Here is a 20,170-nt window from a genome sequence, read left to right as displayed (position 1 = left end):
ATATAGCCTAATAAAGACGTTAGGCCTACTTCAAAAAAAGAAGATGATTACGTCCTACGCGTCATGCATTTAGTCATGCATATTAACCAATGACCTAAATTCTGCTAAGTCACTGGTTTTCCTGGCTAGCTCAAGCAACCCATTCCATGCTCTAATAGCACTTAGGAAGAAAGAGTAGGCCTATTTGTAAAAATTTGTCCTAGAATATGGAACGAAGAATGTGCCTTTATAATTTGTGTCTTTCTGAGTATTTTATTAGATTTTGCATTTGTATTTGAAGATTATGGTTCAGTGTTTTATGTATAATTGCTACTTTACTTTTAAGTCTTCTATCCTGAAGGCTTTCTAAATTTAGTGATTTTACTAACGGTGTTACTCTAGTCAAATGTGAATATTCGTTTGTTATGAATCTCACTGCTCTATTTTGTGTCTGTTCCAGTTTCTTAATGTTTTCTTGAGTTGAGGGGTTCCAAACACAGGATGCATACTATATTATTGGTCTAATCAAGGTTAAATAATATTTTAGTTTTATGTTCCCAGCGTGTTAAAAGGGGGGGGGGGGGAGGGGACGAGCGAAATTTTTGCTGTTTAGTGGGCGCAACGGTAAACTTTTGAGAAACACTGATCTATAAGTTCAAGCAGCAACCTTACTACAAATAATTATGTGATACATCATTTCTATAGTCAAAACAGTCTCTACACCCAGTGCTTAGTGATTCACCACCTAGGCCTATAAGCAACATATGCAGCTCCGGCCTCCACTTGCTTGTGGGTACCCTAAAAAGCATTCCAGGGATATTTCTAAACGTTTTGAAGCAAGAGGAAAAAAAAGAAATAGCCGTATGTTTATTTATTAGGCTACCTCAAATAGTTTAGGGCCTTATGAAGTCTAAACCCAGCCCTGTATACTTCTTCGAGGGTCAGGGAATGTGAGCACGATTGCAATGCGTAATCAAGAATCTAAATATAGAACTTTTTGTTTGTTTGTTACCTGTAAATTATGAGTGAGTCTGGTGTGAATGTAAATTTTGTTTTTCTATAGTTGTAATGTTTTGTTTCGTGTAATGCACAAATTTCCTTACGGACAATAAAGATTATTATTAATGGGAACAGAAGCTTTTGAGGCTTGTCCGGTGACCAGGGAAAGAAAGGAACAGACAGAGGACTGGGAAGTGCGCTATGGTTGTGAACAGCAATATAGGCCTATTAGTTATAGTTGACTAGATCGTCACAGTCTCAACGGAAAAAAAAAGGGATTACATTCAAATACTCAGATCCAAAGACTGTGATTTATCCCATACAAGTGCATTTTCTTCCCTATTTTCATTATATATATGGCTCCTTTTGTCTCGAAAGACAATGGATGCGCCCAAGTGAGTCACTGGTTTTGGCTTAATCTTGAGACGGGGCAGAATCTGGTGTGGCTAATCAAGCCAATTCTAGAACGGCAGACTTTGCCACAATTCGTACATGTGTATGCCTCTGATTTAGGGCTAGCAGACAGGGCAGCTTTCTTTTTTTCCCTCTTGATTAAAGCCGCTTCAATTCTTTTGTTCTCAGCAAGGGTTGTCCCAGCACGCACAGTCTGTCTCCATGCACTCCGGTCTTTGGCTATGTTTTCCCACATACTTTCACTGATGCCTGAGGCTCTCATGTCTCGCTTGCAGACATCTCTATATGTTAGTCTTGGGCGGCCCTTGGGTCTGACTCCTTCCACAAGCTCAGCATATAAGATATCTTTCGGGATTCTACCATCTGGCATTCGGGTGACATGTCCGAGCCAGCGTAATCTTCTTTGTGTCAGGAGAGCATACATGCTGTTCATATTGGCCAATCTCAAAACTTCCTGATTGGAGACATGGTCCCTCCAAGAGATGCCCATTATGCGTCTCAGGCAGCGCAAGTGGAAACTATTCAATCTGTGCTCTTGGTACATGTATGTTGACCAGCTTTCACTGCCATAAAGGAGAGTGCTCACAACACAGGCGTTGTAGACTAGGATTTTGGTCGCTGTGGTCAATTTACCATTTTCCCAGACGCGTTTGGAGAGTTTTGCCAATGCTGTGGTAGCTTTTCCTATCCTTTTTGTCAGCTCGATGTCTAAGTATAGGTTACTGACAATTGTTGAACCCAAGTAGGTAAATTCCTGCACCACTGAAAGGGTGTGGTTCCCAATTTGTATTATAGGTATTTCTGCGACGTCTTGTGCCAGGATTTAGGACAGAGAATAGTTTGTATGAATCAACCAGGAAAACCAACGAGTCAGCAGAGTTCAGTCTCTAATTAGCCAACATTAACTCATGGATACCTGTACGCATAGGATTTAATTATCTTCTCTCTCCGTAATTTATATTATTTCGTGGCTTCTCTGTGACTGTTTCTGCCAAGTACTTTCTATTTCATCAACCATCCTTCCGAAAACTATCTCAATACGAGCTTTCAGACTGATGGGTCAATCAATTTTTTTTTGTAACATCTAGTTGAAGTTTCTATTTGATTCTTTCTTAAAGAACGTTTATTTTGTCACTGTGTTGAAGTTCCTGAGGTATTTGAATAAGAATTGGTTTATTAAGTCAGTTTACGAAACAAAAGTCTCTAGAACCATTAGGAACCAAGTTTAGGCTCCGAGTCCATTCAGCTCTAATGAATACCTGACATGAGTTGCCCTATAGATCGCAGTAGTTGCTCGTATTCCATCTAGCACACATCTGCTACAAAGTATGAAAACTGAACAAAGTGAATGTGGAGTTCATTCATTATTTTATTTCGTGATTGTATCCACCAATACAAAAAAAAAATATATGACAAGACCAGAGACAAACTCTATTCAGTTCTTTGTTCACAACGACAAGGAAAGGAAATCAGGGTTTCTACAGGCTACAGAAAAAATCAAGTCATCTACTTGGACAAGAGAAAAAAAATTAACAAACAACTACATTTGTTGCTAATGAAGTCACAATTTGTCCATACAATCACATGAAGCAGCTACTACACAAAGTTTTCACTTGCCCAATCTAGACTTCTATAGGACAGGGCCATTTACAGTACAATACTTACCAGTATGGCTACTATATGTGTGTCCTATGATGTTTCTACTAGAGTGGCCAAGATTCTAAAAATTATGTATAGTGGACTTTAGAACACTTTTTGTTAATGTGTTATTCCATAAAATAATATCGTCCATTTCTTTGAAACATGCTTTTTTTTTTTGTTTTTATTTCAAAAGGCAAATAAATTTTAAATGTTAGATTAAGATTTTCCTCAAAAGAATGCAAAAAATTAAACTCAAGAAATCTTGGTTAAGAAAAACACATTCTAACAAAATACACTGGGACATAGAATTGATCAAATCTAGTTAAAAATATTTTTTTCAAATGATTACATTTAGGTATATATATAAATTGTATATTTCCATCATAAGAAAATAGTTTGAATTATAGAAGGGCAACAATGACATGTTGACAAGACACAATGGAGATCAAAAGTACAACAATTAGGTTGGACATTTCTAGTGATGCTACACTTGACAACACAAGTCTAGTCAGAGTTAGAACAAACACAAACACTTGATGGAGTTGTCAAATATTGAACTTAGCCAGAAACAGGGGCACAGACATTTTTTTTTTTTTAGGTATAGCTAAAATGGTGGCTAGACCTATCAATTGACACTCTGCTAATCATTGGCTACACCATGGAATGACCGGTCAATACACTGAGAAATACCTTCTTACTGTAAAAGAATACATTTCAGAAAAAACCCAAATAAAATTGCAATAGAAAAGAACACCATCTACTGACCATCAATGAAAGCTAAAACAAATGAACACTATAAGGAAGTAGAAGTCATGGACATCTTCCCCTCTTATAACACAGTGGAGGTTATCACTTTTGATATTGTCATTTATCACAGACATTGTGTGACTGGAAACAAGACAGCACATTTAGTACACAAAACATTTCTCTCTTTGTCCCACAACCTCAATAGTTCTTACTGTAAAGATACGCTGACAATTCTACAATACCATCAAATGATTGAATAAGGCCTGGGGGTGAGCTCCATGTCCATTGTGGCCTTAGAACAATAGATGCATCTAGTGTTTCTACTTTCCAAGACAAGAACAAATCATGGCGATGGGCAAGACTGGCTGTCCAAACCTCTCCCTGTGGTCTTCAGGCTCAAAGAGAGACATGCAATACATGCAGCAGACATTTTCCAATATTTACAACCATAACTAAAGCTAGTTCAGGGATTATACACTTGAACAATGTTGGACTGGACAAAGGCATCTATTCACCAACTATTAACATTTTCCTTCAAGTTTCAAGCCCATGACAATAGGAAGTCAATTAATGGCACCTAGAACTGTTTTTTTTTATAAAACTGGGGCAAGATCAAAGAGTTGAAAAGGGTTAGATGCAAACAAAACTATAAACATAGATGTCATTCTTGAGAAGCTAACAAACACATTTATAGAATCACCAAAAGTAACTACTGTTGACGTCTGGCTGACTTTCTCATGAAACAATACAATCCCCTCAAATCTAATTCAAACTGACCGTTATATGTAAGACCTCATTTCTTTTCCAAGCCACTGTACAACTACAGAACTACATATGTGCTACACATGCATCCTATTTTAAGGAACATTGTAACAAAGCAAAGTGACAGCATAGAAAAAGGTGTATATCATAGACAATATTGAAAGCATATTGTAGACAACTAGTTTCATAAATATACCATGCTACTATTTCAGTTCAATGAAACTGCTGCCAAAGTGGCAAAGAGAAGACAACTTGGTCTGGATTTATAAACAAACTGATGTTCTCATAAGAAGCTCACAATAAAAGGAAACTAGTGAGGGTCACTAGAACTCTGTTACTAGTTTCAGTAGTGCTGGTTACACTAGCATATAAAGGAAAAAGCATTTGCTACTGTCACAAATTTTAAAGCTAGAAGATCAAGTCTGTAATAAACTCAAGCCAAATACAAATAATCTCAATGGCCTCATGCCCACATACACAAGTACTGGTATCAACATAGACTATATGTTCTTGAAGCATCCTAAAATATAAGGAGCTTAATCTACAAGGAATCATTTGTTTTTAAATCAACAGTCACATCAACTAAACAAGAACTCAAAGCATCTTACACACCCAAAGATCATCTTGATGTTAACTAATGGCACAGTAATAATACATAGGATTTAAAAACAACAACCAAGTATGTGCAGCTACATGGAGAGTGAAACAAAGCATTATTCATCAATGAACAAAAACACTGAACTAGAATGAAATAAAATATAAAAAAAAACAACTTAAGTTCCCAGCTGAATGAATCCAACTATGCCATTCATTCTCACCAGTAGGGGTGAAGGAACACTAATCTGTGCACAAAATGATACAAGACAACACAAGAGGCCAAAAGAATCACATCAGCACTTGGTGTAAACATAAAAAAAAAAATAAACTTGGGAGATTTGCATGGAAATAGGTGGTGGGAAGAATCTTGATAAAATTAGATCAAGTAACTGCACTACCTGCTCACAAGTCTATAAAGACATTTGTAAAAAGTATATTCCTGACGGAAATGATTACATATCATCAGAATTTTACTATAACAAAACAATAAACAAATCAATGAAGAAAGATTACTAAATGAAGCCATTTTCATTTTTACCGATTTCAGAGTACTAAATATCAGTGTTTTTTTTTAAAACCCAAATTAGTAAGTCATTAAGACAGCAGCCTGCTTCAATGATAATGCATGACTTTTAGTAAGACCTACACACTTGATTCATCTTTTACAAATATCTCAAATAATTAGGAGGTGCAGTCTAAACATTTTCATTGCATAGAAAAAAAATTTAAAAGCATTTGGTACAAATCTTTTTCTCTAATGATGTTGAGACAAAATGTAATAGCTTCAAGCACTCATCAACTTACAAACTCAAGCAACAGTGTCAAATAAATAGAAACTAGTCATATTGCAATATGGTTACAAGGCCACCCTCAATTATTGTCATCTTTAGACTCAGTCCATATATTTATATATTTTACTGTTGCATAAATGAAATGTACAAAGAGACTCCCCCTCACATTAAAAAAAAACAACAACAACAGATCATTACTTTTGTACCTAAAAGTGTATTAATGTGTAACCTTTAGTTGGAATAATTACTAATTTAATCAATCATTGAATATTTTTCTTAAAAGATTGAAGTTTTTCTATGTTTAACACTAACACACACAAAAAAATAAACTAATTCAACATATTCATGAATATTTTCTTTAAATGATGAAGTTTTTTCTATGTTTTCTATGCCTTCACTTCCTTGAGACTAAAACCTCACCATAATACTGAATCATAGAGTGTGTTACTTATGTTTTCCTTTGTGATCCTGCATCAAACTGTTTCAGGATAAATTAGCTTGCATGGATAGCACTTTGAGCTTACCGTACTTGAACTGAACAACCAAAGTCTACTTGTTTTCATTTGATCTCAGGGTAGATCTAGGAATGTTTTATGCTCTACACCTGCACATGGTTGTCAAATCCCAAGGACCACACTATGCTAATTATAAAATAGAACAAGAAGAAAGCAACAGGGGAAGAGGCAATTAAGTCTATGCCAGGTTTTGCACTGATTCTAAGCATTAACAAACATGGGAAAAAAATATTTGTTTCACATGAAAACCAAATAAATCACTTTTTTGTAGTAACCCATAAGTTTCTAGATTTTAATCTATATTTCAAGCTAAAACTATCTACTTTTTTAATCTATATTTCAAGCTAAAACTATCTACTTGCTAACATGACAATTTTTAAGCTAGAAGTTTCTAACATTTAAGGTCAATGTTTTACGTTGAGCTTAACATTTGTAATAGCCAAAGGAAAGAAAGAGAGAGAGAAAGAGGAAGACTTGGACTACACAATCACATGTCATGAAGTGTCCTGCGCCCTTCATTGTTAAGATGTCTTTACTTCACTGACATTATTAGCCATTTTGATAGAGTAAAATAGTATTTTTTAAAAAATATACAAATACATATATATATATAAATATTATATGAATAGTGATATGTACATATAAATAGAATCTTTTTTTTTTTTACTGAAGCATAAGTAGACCTTAGTGTTAAAGTGACTTGATCACTTTTTGGTCAATGGATTAGATACAAGTACTGCAAACATTAAAACTGGTAATATTTACCCCCAAAAAGTGATCAACAGGAACTTCTAGCCAAAACAAAGTTATTTCAATCAATGCTCATTGGACTTTCCAAACTTTTTAAAAAATCACAGTTTACACACAACTTTTCAAAAACTGTTTTAAATTAGCTTGTGTTCAAATTGGATACAGTTAACTAGATAGAATATGAAAATTTGAATACTTGAAACAAAAACATTTGGCTAAGAGTCAAAGCCGTCTATTTCTCAGCAATGATATCACTAAGGTCACTAATTAGCCATATATATATCATCTTCAAGTTTCTATAAAACGTGTGCCTTTTTCTAACAGTAGTATCAAGAGAATCAAAAAACAAATGTTGGTGTGATAGTTCACATTTCATTTCCATTGTTTTGCATTGAGTGTTTCAAGACCTTGTTTTGAGGCATTGTCAAACATCACAAAAGACAAAATGGTAAACTACATCCATGAACTAATCTAACCTATTTAAATGCTGAGCAGAGCAGATCATCCTCAAACTCTATCATTCTTAACTTCAATTGCTACCTTTGCTAAAACAGTTTCAAAGTATTCCTAAGAGCATTATTTACAAAATACTTTTGCTTATATAATAAAGAAAGTTCAATATTTGGTACAGCCTAAAACTTAATTATTTAAATTATCAGCTTCTTTTTGACCCATGCAATCTTAAGATCAAATAATAAAGAACTCGGGAAAAACAACAGTAGAAACAAAACCTTAGATAACTCAAGTCTTTTAGAGTGACAGACTTTAATGTCATTTCAAAATATTTGCAAACGTTAAACTGTGAAGTTATAACTGATGAAGAAATACAAATTTAATGTAACCCAGTTATTTCCTACAGTTAAAAAAAAAAAAATTACTTCAGAAGTTGTTCACTTCAATAGTAGTTAAAATAAAAGCTTCAAATGTTTTCAAACAATTTTTAAACATCTCTCTAAGTCTCTGTATATGTAAATGAGATCATACTGACTTGACACTACCATCAACTAATCCTTCCAACATGGTCACCCTAAAACATTTGACAGAGAGCTGAAGCCTAATAAGTTGTATTACACTAAGACAACAGGTAGATAGCACCAAACCATTGAATTACAACAATGCCAAACTAATCAGGCTAAGAGTCAAGCAAAACAAACAAAAGACTCTGTTCAGAGACTAAAGCCAATAGGACAGCAACTAGAGCAGCAGAGCAAAATACAGACACAATTTTTCTCTTTGTGCTTTTGAATTCATTTCATAATTCTACCACTGACTAGGTTTACAATGAGAGTAAAAATGATGATAGCATACAAATCTTTGATGAAAGAGAAATAATGATTAGAATATGTCACGTCACTTCATTTTGTCTCATACCATAGAAATGTTGAGAATAGCAGAAGGTTTATTGAATAACTTTCCTTGTCAAACAGAAGTATTGAAATAATCTCCCTCTAGATGTTGACCAATGATCCCCCTATCAAGTCAAAAGATATGCAATTAAATCCAGTTGTTTTCATTGCTTCAGTTCTTTGACAACTTCCTAGTCAAAGTGGTTAGTTATACTAGATCAACTTTCCACATAATTTGAATAATGATTTTAATAACATGAAACCTATAAAGAAGTGGTGAAAATGGGGGGTGGGGGGAAGCAGCAATCCTAGAAAAAACCAATAGCATAAAAAAAAGTCTACTATAAGGTACAGAGCAAAGAATATGTGTGAAAAGATTCTGAATTGTAAGTCTATATACATTGCTTACCCACAGAGCAGAGAACACAGGTGTGCAGAAAGACAACATGTGTGAATTAGCAGGCATGGCCAACAACAATTTGAGCTGGTTATGTACACACACACACACAGACAAATGGGACAATTCTTCTGGCTGGAGAAATAGTCTTTCCACTCACTAACTTCTCACTACACAGAAAAAAGCAAATAACTTATATGTAATTTATCCCCTTTTTTCACTAAACTATCATTCAATAAAAACATATCTAAATTCTCACAGTACACTAGATTTCTGAAATACACACAAAAAAAGTTTTAAAACAATGAAATAGTTGTGTGAGACTTTTGTTAACAGTCACTTTGTTAAAAACTAGACATTGTGTATGATGTTGAACTATATTATGTGTTGAAAACAAAAAGAATGGGACGGCAGAGTCATAGAAATAAGAGATCTTTGTCAAGACTGAGAGTGATAAGTGGCTGTACATTTGGTTCTATTGATCAGTGTACACCAATAAAACTAACACTTAGGTTCATCTTAGTCAAACATTCACAGAATGTATTTCATTCTTAGAACACATTTCTAGTAGTATACAAAATACAAGTTTGACAAGTTCTAGAGTACTAGACATTCAGATAAATCTTATTAGTTATTCTAAAACCAAAACTGAGTTGAATAGTAACTAAACATTCAATCCAAAGATATATTTTATGATTAGTCTACAATTTGAAACAAACTAATGTCAGTACATTTTTCAAATGTTCCTTCAAAATTCATCATAATTATATCCCAGCTCATACCTACCACTGGATGGCAGGGTTTGAATCCAGGACCATCAAGACAATAGCATACCACCTTACTAGGCAGCCATCTGTATTTAATGGTAATATAATCTGTATTTAACAGTAAACAAATGTAAATAGTTTTTAAACTAAAGTGCTACTGAAAAACAGTGTACCCAAGTCTTTTACTAAGTTGTTGTGTTAGTACTAGCATGAATAGTTTCAGGTTGAATTCAAACCTAGCAGATTCATCAACTGTACACAAAATTAACAAACTGCATTAAAACAAAAGTCAGTAAAACAAAATTGTTCCAATTTGTTTTGTTTTTTTAAAGGACAAACTAATAGCAAACTGGGAAATAGGTGAGGCTGACTACAATCCAGTCCTAACCTAACACCAGTGTAGTAAGTGTAGTCATGCTGTCTGATGGCACGAATCAAGGACTGCAAGTTGCACATCAAGTTAGAAATGTAAGCCAGACAAACAGTATACAATACACACTAAAAGATGTCTAAGAAGAGCTGCATCACATACCAAAGGAATCCAGTTAATCACATCATATCTGGACATGACTGTTTTGTTCCTAATAGCTGGCTGGTCTGATTAACTGGAGCAAACTGTCCAATAGGATTCAGTCCTAATAAGGGGCTAATCCGATTAACCGGATTTGACTATATTTGCAAAAACACTTCTAGTCATCACAGATTGCATTACAAAAAAAAATCTATCTATAAACTGTATAGACTACAGTTTATACTAAGTTCTTACAAGTCATCAGTTTCTACTCTCGTAATTACTCTAGTCATACAAACAAAATAAACAAAAAGGACTATGAAAAAGTCAACAAAGAATGCAATGTCATATATTTAAAGCTAGATGATCTAGTAACTCAAATGACAAAGATCACTTTCAAGAAACGTAACATCTCTAGAGCCTGGAGTACAATGAAATTACCCTGTGTAAGGAATACTCCTTCATTAGAAATACCATGAACAACAACAAAATACATTGAAGTGTTTGTGAAAGTAAAAACATATGCTCAATCAATGCTACAAGAAACAACCAAACAAAAAGCATACAGTGTGCTCATAGAAGTTATTGTGATATCGAAAATCAAATCAAAACAATGGTTACCACATAGGGAGAAACCGCATGGCTAAATTGTAAAGATAGTCATCAAATAGATGAGCAATACTACTAACAAAAAAAGCAATAGTATTAGGTCCAAATCAAAAGAAAACATTCAAATCTAAGTAAGCTAAGCACACAGTGGAAACTAAACTTCAAACACACATAAAAGTCTACAAGTCTAAAATAGTCTACAATGGGTGAACACAATAAAAGTCTACAATTCTAAAATAGTCTACAATGGGTGATTTATAAATAGGCCCACAAATACAATTTTAAAAATTTGAACAGATCTACAACAAATAGAAATCAATTAAAAATATTAAAAGGAAAAAAAATAAACAAATATAACAATATCACCAATTAGTGAAAGCTCATTCCACTCCAATGTAGTCCCTCAACAAATTATCTAATTACAAACCATCTACTGAATATAATAAAAAAAAAAACAACAAGAAGTAATTGTGTTCACAAACTAGAATATCTCAAATCTGCAAGCATGTACTTGCCTAGAATCACTAGAATGACTGTTCTCAACTAAATCTAAGAATATATAGTGCTAGCTACTCCACAGCAATGTCTATTTATAAAATATATAGTTATATAATTTAATCAGATCAATAAGAACAACCTGAAACTAGATGTTCACAAAATAGTCAAAAAAAAAAAAAAGAGATCATTACTTCTCTGTTCACAAATAAACACTGGACTCAATGTCAATGTTTGTTTCCATAGTTGAAACTCATCTATTCATTATAATCCTACATGAAATGAAAACAAATATATCATTGATTGTTGGCTAACAGTTCAGTTCTGCTGAATTGCCATTGTGTTGTTATAATATCATTTTATAAATAGGGCACAGATCTGAATGTAAATAGAATGTATGCTATACATATATATATATATATTCAACCATCTATCAGGACCATAAGACTACAGCATATGTATGTGTTATGTCATGTGGTAAAAGCAAGAGCTGTACACTATCACAAACAGCTGTTGGAACTACCAGTAAATATACAAGTCATACAACACTGGAATGTCTACAAACAAAAAGGGGGCTGGGGCACAAATAAATAAATAAAAAAAAAATATCACAATTTTAATTTCATTAACAGTTCCAGCTGGTAATATATTTATTTCAATGAAAATATTTTTTTTTTTACAATAATACTTTTGAATAATTTCAAGTAATAATATATCAATGTATTCTTTTTTAAATATTTGTTTGGTTTCAAACATAACTCTTATCTGAGACAGATTTCAAGAGTAAAAAAATCAACACAATTTATATCAACAATGTATTTGGTAACAGTACAGACTTATAAGCTAGCAGTGACCTTTAGGTCCATGTTTAATGAAACTACTACAAGACTACATGAAACTTTAGATAAGTACAGGGTTGATCTTACTGAGTGAAGATACACTCTAAGCTAGTTGGCCCTTAATAGAAATGTGGTGTTAATATTATCAAAAAGCTTGCCACTACAGTAAACAACATAGTACAGACAGGCAACTTATAAGTCTTGTACTAAGAACTATCTAATGACTTTAAACTATTGTTTCTTGTGGTAAAAAACTAAATGTCAGGGTAAACATATAAGAGTTTTTACTCCTTAACTACTGGTAGGACATCCTCATTAAGTACATTTGTACTTTCTTCATTACTCTCTGATGACTTTACTTCTCCTTGACTTGAATCTTCCAACAGCTCTGCACTTTCACAGCTTTTGTCTCCTTCAGTAAACTCCTCCTTGACTACAGGCTCCTGGTTGACAGAGACATCAGCTAATAGATTGGTCAAGGAAGAAGACTTCATGTAAGGACTTAAATCGACCGGTTCCTCAAAGTCTGACTCTGTACCCTCTGGGAGTTTAGGATTTCCCTTGTCAGACATTTGCAGAGCAGCCCATTGAGCAGTCCGTGCCAAGCGAGTGTGGACAGACAAATCAGCTATACTGGCAGCCAGGGCAGTTACATCTATAATGAAGAAGATAGTTATTTTTTTAATAATGCTGCTATCATATACTTACAAAGACTATTGTTAAATAGTACCAATTTTGTTAGAAATATTTGTACAACTATTTTCTTTGACATTTAATCAATTCAATCTCAATTATAAATACAGATCTATCAAAGTCACATGCGCAAAGTGTCCAAATAGGATATAAAACATGGATTTATTAACATGGTAAATAAGAAATGCAGGATGGCCAATAACATCTCTTCCAGTAAAACCAGTGCAGGAAAGTGAATTTTAAAAGCTTAATTTTACTCATCGCTAAAACCAGTACTAAAAACTAGTACAGATGTCAGTATTGAAGACAAACTTTACCTTTATCATCTGGCTGTCTGGGTACTCCAGCTCTCTGACGGTTGGCAGAGTTGACTATTTCATCCTTCCTGCTGGCTTGTACTTTCTTGATGCTCTCTAACCAGGCAGACATTGTGGAGTGGACATTGGGGTGAACACTAAAACTTCTCAACTTCTCCATTTTTTCTATCAACGTTATTATCTAAAAGAGACAAGTGAAATATCCAAGTGGTAAACTGATGCCCTTTTTTGTCATGTTATATTATTTAATAGGATAAATATTGTAAATACCAACAACAGATTAAAAGCATTATGTCTCTTCAATGATTGGTCAACAAGAAATGGCATATCAGAGATTTCACTACACAAAGTAACTAGCAGTTCTAGAATGTAACTATAATGTCAATGAGTTTTTTTAAATGTCTGAGATATGCAATTAGAATGAACATTTCCTTCATTAGCTCAGAATACATAACTTGCAAAAAAGATTTTAGAAACGTTTAGTTTAAAATGTACTACTTTTTTTTTTCTATCACTCTATATGCTTATCATTAAAAGGTCCCAACTATGATGGGCTGGACATGTAGTCTGTATATCTGAAAATTATCTGCCCAAAGGAAGTTTTATGGGGACGCATGTGTTCAAAAACGCCATCAAGAGGGTCAACAGAAGTGATATAAAAACACTCAGGTGCTACCTCAAAGAATGTGAAAATGACATCACAATTGGAAAAATTTAGCTCTTGATCACACCTAGTGGTATGAAGCAGTGAATGGGTATTTCAAGATACAAGGCAAGGAGATCAGCAATGAATGCAGATCACCGAAAAAAAAAAAAAAAAAAGCTGAGAAATAAAGCAGGCAACTGTTGCAGGCAACTCTGCAACAGACTCAACCCACCCATGCATTGTGTGTGGCCAGCTTTTCAAAGCGAAGACTGGACTCCATAGTCATCTTCAAGTATGTAGGAAATGAGAATGTGCTTATCTTCAACTATGAAGGAGGTTATATACATATGCTTATATAATGAAAGAACATATTTAGTGTCTTATATCATTATATGTTATAGAAAACGCCAGCGATTAGTATAATTAAACATTTAAAGATAACTGAAATGGTGCCCTAAATCTGTCATGAGACAATGTTGTCCACATAGAAAAATACAGTGTCTTAGTCTTTGAAAAGATAACTTACCCTTGCATGTTCTCTAAATGAATCCACAATCAACCTGTCTACACGGGATGGACTGTTGGGTAACCTTGGAATAGGGATAGTGTTAGTACTAGATACTTTCTTTCCTGGATTCTGTCTGGCCAACTCAGCTTCAGTCTAGCAGGTGCAAGAGAAAACAGCTTTATTATATATACTCAAAATTGTATTAGATAAATAAAAGCAGTGGCAAAGCTGAATGTGAGAAAAAAACAACTACACACTATTACATTCACATGCAAACTAACAAATAACAAAACACTTTATCTATTCAAAGAAAAACTAGGATTAAAATTATTTTTTTTTGCCATCAATCTAATCTGATTTTTGCACTACTGATTAAATCTGATTTAGAAAAGCTATATTATGTACCAAATTTTGATTTATTATGTTAATATTTTAAGTAACTGTTTGTTCTACATTTTGTTCTCTAAGTGAAATGGTGATTTCTGTACTTCTATCCACTAAGACATAATGGTCAGACAATGATACTGGTAATATGAAGTCTTAGATTCAACTCTATTGAAGCTACGCTGCTTTTTTTTTTCCAGCAAGGATTTTTAGAGTAGCAAATTATTTTAACTTCAATATTTTTTTTCCACTTTTCAAATACCAGATCTTCATTAAAAAAACAACTGTGCCATATATCAGGGAAAAAAAATCAATTTAATCTAATAGAAAATCCTAAAATAAAACTGACTAATTAGGGCCAAGTGATACCTTTTTTCTTTCTTTTTCCACAGCCTTGAACTGTTCATAACATTCTTCAAGTTTAGTGTGTAGTTCATTAGATGGTCCACTTCTAAAAGTTAAAATGACATCAATTATATACATTTCATCAATCTAAATTGTCTAGGCCCATAAAACAGCTATATAAAACATTTTGAATAGAGATGTAATAGCTTAAAGATAAAGGTTTACCAAAAAGTAATTTTTTTTCATGAAACCAAAATTGTGAACTTGAATATTACTTGTTTTAAAATTTCTATGAGAAACACATAATGACCACAAATAGTTCACACACAGCTTGAAAGTTCCTCTTTGTAAAGTTAATTCTATAATTTTAATCAAAATCAGATTTAAAAAAAAAATTCACTAAAGATGTCATTATTTGGTAGGTCAGTTAAAAAACTCAGATGGGCCTGTAGACAGAACTATGTGTTCTGACCTCACTTACTGCTCTAAAGGAGGTTTGGATAATGGTTCCCTGCCAGCTCAAGTGGGATGTGCACTTAATTTAGTTGTTTGATACAAGGGTTGTGAAAAGGATGAGGGGGTCAAACAGTTCTGTTTCAAACATGTAGCTTATGATACCTAAGAGTGCTAGTAAGTTTGGTCTACATTCAGCGGAAAAAGTAAGTTTTAGTACATGGTGTAGGTATTAAATCATAATCCTAGAAACTATTTATTTCTGGTGTGGCCTATTGGGTGTTTTCAGTAAATTTCATGAATATCTACTTTGGACTGTAGTCATTGCTAATGCTGAAGATATATGGTTACAAAGGTAGAAACAATACAATTACTGCACTAATTAACCAGAGCAATGTTTCCAATTGCGAAAGTTTCCATATTAGTATTCTATTTTTATACATCTATTTTAGTTTTTTTTAAAAAGGAATTTTCAACTGCATTCATTGTGTCATGATGATGTTATGTTTGAGACAGTAACAATATAGCATTGTAAAACTTAGTCAAATTAAATTCATAAAGACTTATTATCTAGATATTCTAAGGAGTGACAATTTATAAACCAAGACAAATGTTTTAACATATAATGACTACTAATGATTCTCTAGTTTCTGAAAAAAAAAAAGCTATACTTTTAGAGCTATGCACATACACATCAGTTAAAATACACACCTGAAATGTCTCAAGTTTGGGACAAATGGGTGAACACCAAGAAGAGGAAATGTTGCTGGGTCGTACAACACATCTCCCATGTAGGGTGAAGACAAGTGAGTCATGGGATCTAGGGGAATGAACTCTACTCCATCTCGTCTTAGACCAGCAAAGTGAACAGCAGCATTCATGAGTAGTGCTGCAGCAGAAGGATGCACAGTGTTTTGAAAGGGAAGGCTGCTATGAGCATTATTCAACAAGGCAGCTTGATAACCTGGATACAAACACAAGTTATGCAGAGTTTTAATGCATTAAATAGCAATAAACATTATAGACAGAAATTATTACTGACAAGAATTACTTTACTAAAAGATTAATACCCATTCTTAGTTTTAGGTCCCTACTACATGCACAATTTACCTAATATTTTAACTCTTTCTCGCCGTAATTATTTACCACATTCTGGTGGAATCAACGTTGGTATTGTCAGGAGAGAAAGAGTTAAGCAAATTGTAAGGTGTCTGTCTGTATGTTATTCCAAGACAAAAATAAATACATCCAATTTTTGTTTAAAAGTAATTATTTCTAAAAATTAGAAAATGACTGGGGGCTAGAGTGTGTTTGAATGATTCTACTGTTCAAAGTGACCAAATCATTTCACAGAACATGATATACAAATATCTTGTGTGTCTAGACAGAAATACTTTTGTGATTAGAGACTGCATTTTCCTATCAAGTCTTTAAATCCTGCTACAGATCTTATCCCATTTATGACTACTTGCTTCTACACAAGTCATTTAATGATCAAACAAAGCAAGTGCTTAGAAAGAAGTCACCTCAAGACCACAGAAAAACATTGTGTGATTGATGCATAGAATACATCTAGTAATTTTTGAAGGAAAAAAGCTTGCATTAGCTTTTAACTGCAAGCAAGCCATGGAACAAATGAGCCTGGAATGCTTATGGAAATGTTATAGTCTTACACCCTCTAGCTTTTGTACATCTTTCTACATCTAGTGAAATACACTAAACTGAAAACAAAAATGTCTCACCTGTTGGATTCTGCAATAAAGTTTGGTGAAGAATTTGTTGGTAGGCAGCTTGGGCCCTCGGATCACGCAACAATATTTCTTCTAACAATCTCTGCTTGTCAGAAGCTGACTTAGAAGGATCAGAAATGGCTTCTGTACCAAACTGGGACATGTGATTAATATTTCTAGCTGCATTGATGTGAGCTCCTGAAAACAATGAGCCTATAATCAGAACTTTAAATACTTTGTGACTACAATGCCTATCAGCAATTCTAAGCTAATATCTACCAGTTATTTAAAGCCCCTATTTAATAAAAAAAAATTTACCAAAAATAGTTGAGAACCTTTTAGGGGGACATTTTAATTCTCTAGATTGTAATAAATTGTAGGCTTAATCTTTTCTATCACTAAGAGTCTTTTTTTTAAAATTATATTATAAAAATGTCTGAAGACACATTGGGAGCTTACATTAGAACATGTTAACATATTGTTGCTATTTATCATTAGTGCTTTCTAATAAAGCCAATGGTATGTTACCATTATTTCTAGAAAGATGTCTACTGTCTAAAAATTAAAAGATTGTTCACAGAAAAGAATTATATTTATTAATTAAAAATATATTTGAACAAAATATTTCCATTTAAGTTAAGAAAAGATTATTTAAAATAAGCTTTTTTGAACAAACCTGTGTTGTAATGTGTTGCCATTGTCCTAGTCTGACCAAGACCTCCAAGTCCAATATTAGCAGCACCAAAGCGGTTCAAACCAGCAATGTTTGAATACACAGGCTGGGCTGGGTTTATAAATGCATAAGGATTGATAGCTTGGTTGAAGGGGATAGCACCAGGCCCAAGCACATTGGTCATTTGAACTCCATTACCAAGATGCAAAATCTGCTCAGCTGCTATATAAGGCTTTCTCACGCCAGCCTGTTTGTGGTGGTGTTGCTGCTGTTGCAGTCTTAACTGCTGCTGCAGATGGTTGGTTATCTGCTGTTGTTGAATTTGCTGCAGCTTCTGTTGGTGTTGCTGCTGCAGCTGGTGATTGCTGGAGAGACGCTCCTTGAGGACAGTGGCTGCAAGAGTGCTCTGGTCCACTTGGGCCTGATTTACTCTATTCACAGAGGTGTAAGACATTGGGCTAGCTGCAGGTGATGTGACACTGCTACAAGAAGAAGAAATCCTTGTCTCCATGCCAGTACTCGCTTTGAAACATCTGTCATTGTTATTAGTTTCCATCAATCCAGTGTTAAGACTTTTGGGCATATTAGTGCTAACGTTCTGTTTGCAAGCTGCATCAGCCTCCATGGAACAGATATCCAGGGTGGGCGTGACGCAGTAGGGGTTGAAAGAATGGTTCCTATCTAAACAATTACTTTTATTGTTGTTGTTGTTGACACTGTTGCCTCCAGAGAACACACAAGGAGAAAGTGAATCCGTCCAGGTCAAGGAACTGTTTTGATAGTTAGACGTTGTTGCTGGTGTTGCTGGGCCAGTGTTGATATGTATGGGCTGTAGGTACATTGAGGACTGTCAAGACAAAAATGGAAACTTATAACACAAGTTCATGTAAATATTATCTAACAAGAAATATTCTTTTTCTTTTCAAAAAACACAAAAAAAAATGTCTCAAAATAAAATATATTCCTGAACTATATCATAATTCAAGAAGACTTAATTACTAACAAAATGTATAGTGATCAATGCTGTTACTGGATTGCAGTCACAAGAATATCTTTAATAATGATTTCATCTATATTGCACAAACAATCAGACATCCATATGAGATATTGTTATTAACAGAAACTGTAAGAGAATATTAAAATTATTTGTGACATGTCATACAGATAATCTAGATACCTTTTCAATATCTCTCTAGACCAAATATCCAAAGAAGTAACAAATCATGGAGAAATTTTTGGAATCATATCTGTGACAGGCAGAAATCTACAAACTTAAATGAAAAAGTACTCCTAGCAACAAAAAAACAACAAGATCATTAGTGTTAAATACATTAGAAGGGCGATTGGATGATGCTACTAACTTGAGTGGACAAAACGTGGTGTTCAACCAAAGAGGACACATACACATTATGTTCAGGGTGCAAACCACAACACTTGGTCTTGAACAATTCTGTCAACTTCTTTATTTTTCAAAAGTGGAAGATTTCTATGACTTAGTGCACAATCTGAATGTTTTTTTTTTTTTATTTATGTCACAGCATAACAGGATGGGTGCTTCTGTATTCTAGTTGGAAGAGCTTTTCATTAAGACATATCAGGATGGGTGCTTCTGTATTCCAGTAGGAAAAGCCTTTCATTAAGAAATATCAGGATGGGTGCTTCTGTATTCTAGTTGGAAGAGCTTTTCATTAAGACATATCAGGATGGGTGCTTCTGTATTCCAGTAGGAAAAGCCTTTCATTAAGAAATATCAGGATGGGTGCTTCTGTATTCCAGTAGGAAAAGCCTTTCATTAAGACATATCAGGATGGGTGCTTCTGTATTCCAGTAGGAAGAGCCTTTCATTAAGACATAACAGGATGCAGGATGGGTGCTTCTGTATTCCAGTAGGAAAAGCCTTTCATTAAGACATATCAGGATGGGTGCTTCTGTATTCCAGTAGGAAAAGCCTTTCATTTAGACATATCAGGACTGTTGACAATATGAAAAAGGAGCACACAACTAGACAACAGGGAGTCTTGAAACAACATCTTAAAATACAAAGTAAAAATGATGAGACTCTTGGTGATAGAGACAAACAAAAAAAGGATTATATGCCAAGGCAAACTACAGAGAATGCTCTAGCACTCAGCATATATCAAGAAAACTAATTAAAGAAAAGTAGTTTTAACCACATTTACAGTCAATTTACTTCAACAAGCCAATGAGGTAACACACTTGACCATGAACTCTTGAAGTTAGAAAAAGATTGGTACCCTGCAC

At 34.0% G+C, this 20,170-nt stretch overlaps 1 protein-coding gene across 6 annotated transcripts in view; it reads right to left on the bottom strand.

Annotated features, from left to right (window-relative positions):
• Positions 1–2,743: 2,743 nt before the first annotated feature.
• The window catches only part of LOC106067474 (uncharacterized), a 52,942-nt gene continuing 35,515 nt past the window's right edge, over positions 2,744–20,170 (bottom strand). For all 6 annotated transcript variants that reach the window (XM_013226655.2, XM_056003691.1, XM_013226654.2 and 3 more), the window contains exons 6-12: positions 17,912–18,755; positions 17,248–17,433; positions 16,217–16,469; positions 15,077–15,158; positions 14,342–14,476; positions 13,170–13,350; positions 2,744–12,814 (exon numbers count right to left, since the gene is read on the bottom strand). In XM_013226655.2, coding sequence (XP_013082109.2) covers positions 12,444–12,814; positions 13,170–13,350; positions 14,342–14,476; positions 15,077–15,158; positions 16,217–16,469; positions 17,248–17,433; positions 17,912–18,755 — 2,052 coding nt within the window. In that variant the 3' untranslated portion in view covers positions 2,744–12,443. The remainder of the gene's footprint in view (positions 12,815–13,169; positions 13,351–14,341; positions 14,477–15,076; positions 15,159–16,216; positions 16,470–17,247; positions 17,434–17,911; positions 18,756–20,170) is intronic.

Source organism: Biomphalaria glabrata, chromosome 11 (assembly GCF_947242115.1).
Source record: "Biomphalaria glabrata chromosome 11, xgBioGlab47.1, whole genome shotgun sequence".
Classification (NCBI taxonomy): domain Eukaryota; kingdom Metazoa; phylum Mollusca; class Gastropoda; family Planorbidae; genus Biomphalaria; species Biomphalaria glabrata.
The sequence above is the reverse complement of the archived record's forward strand: the minus strand, read 5'-3'. Positions and strand labels throughout refer to the sequence as shown.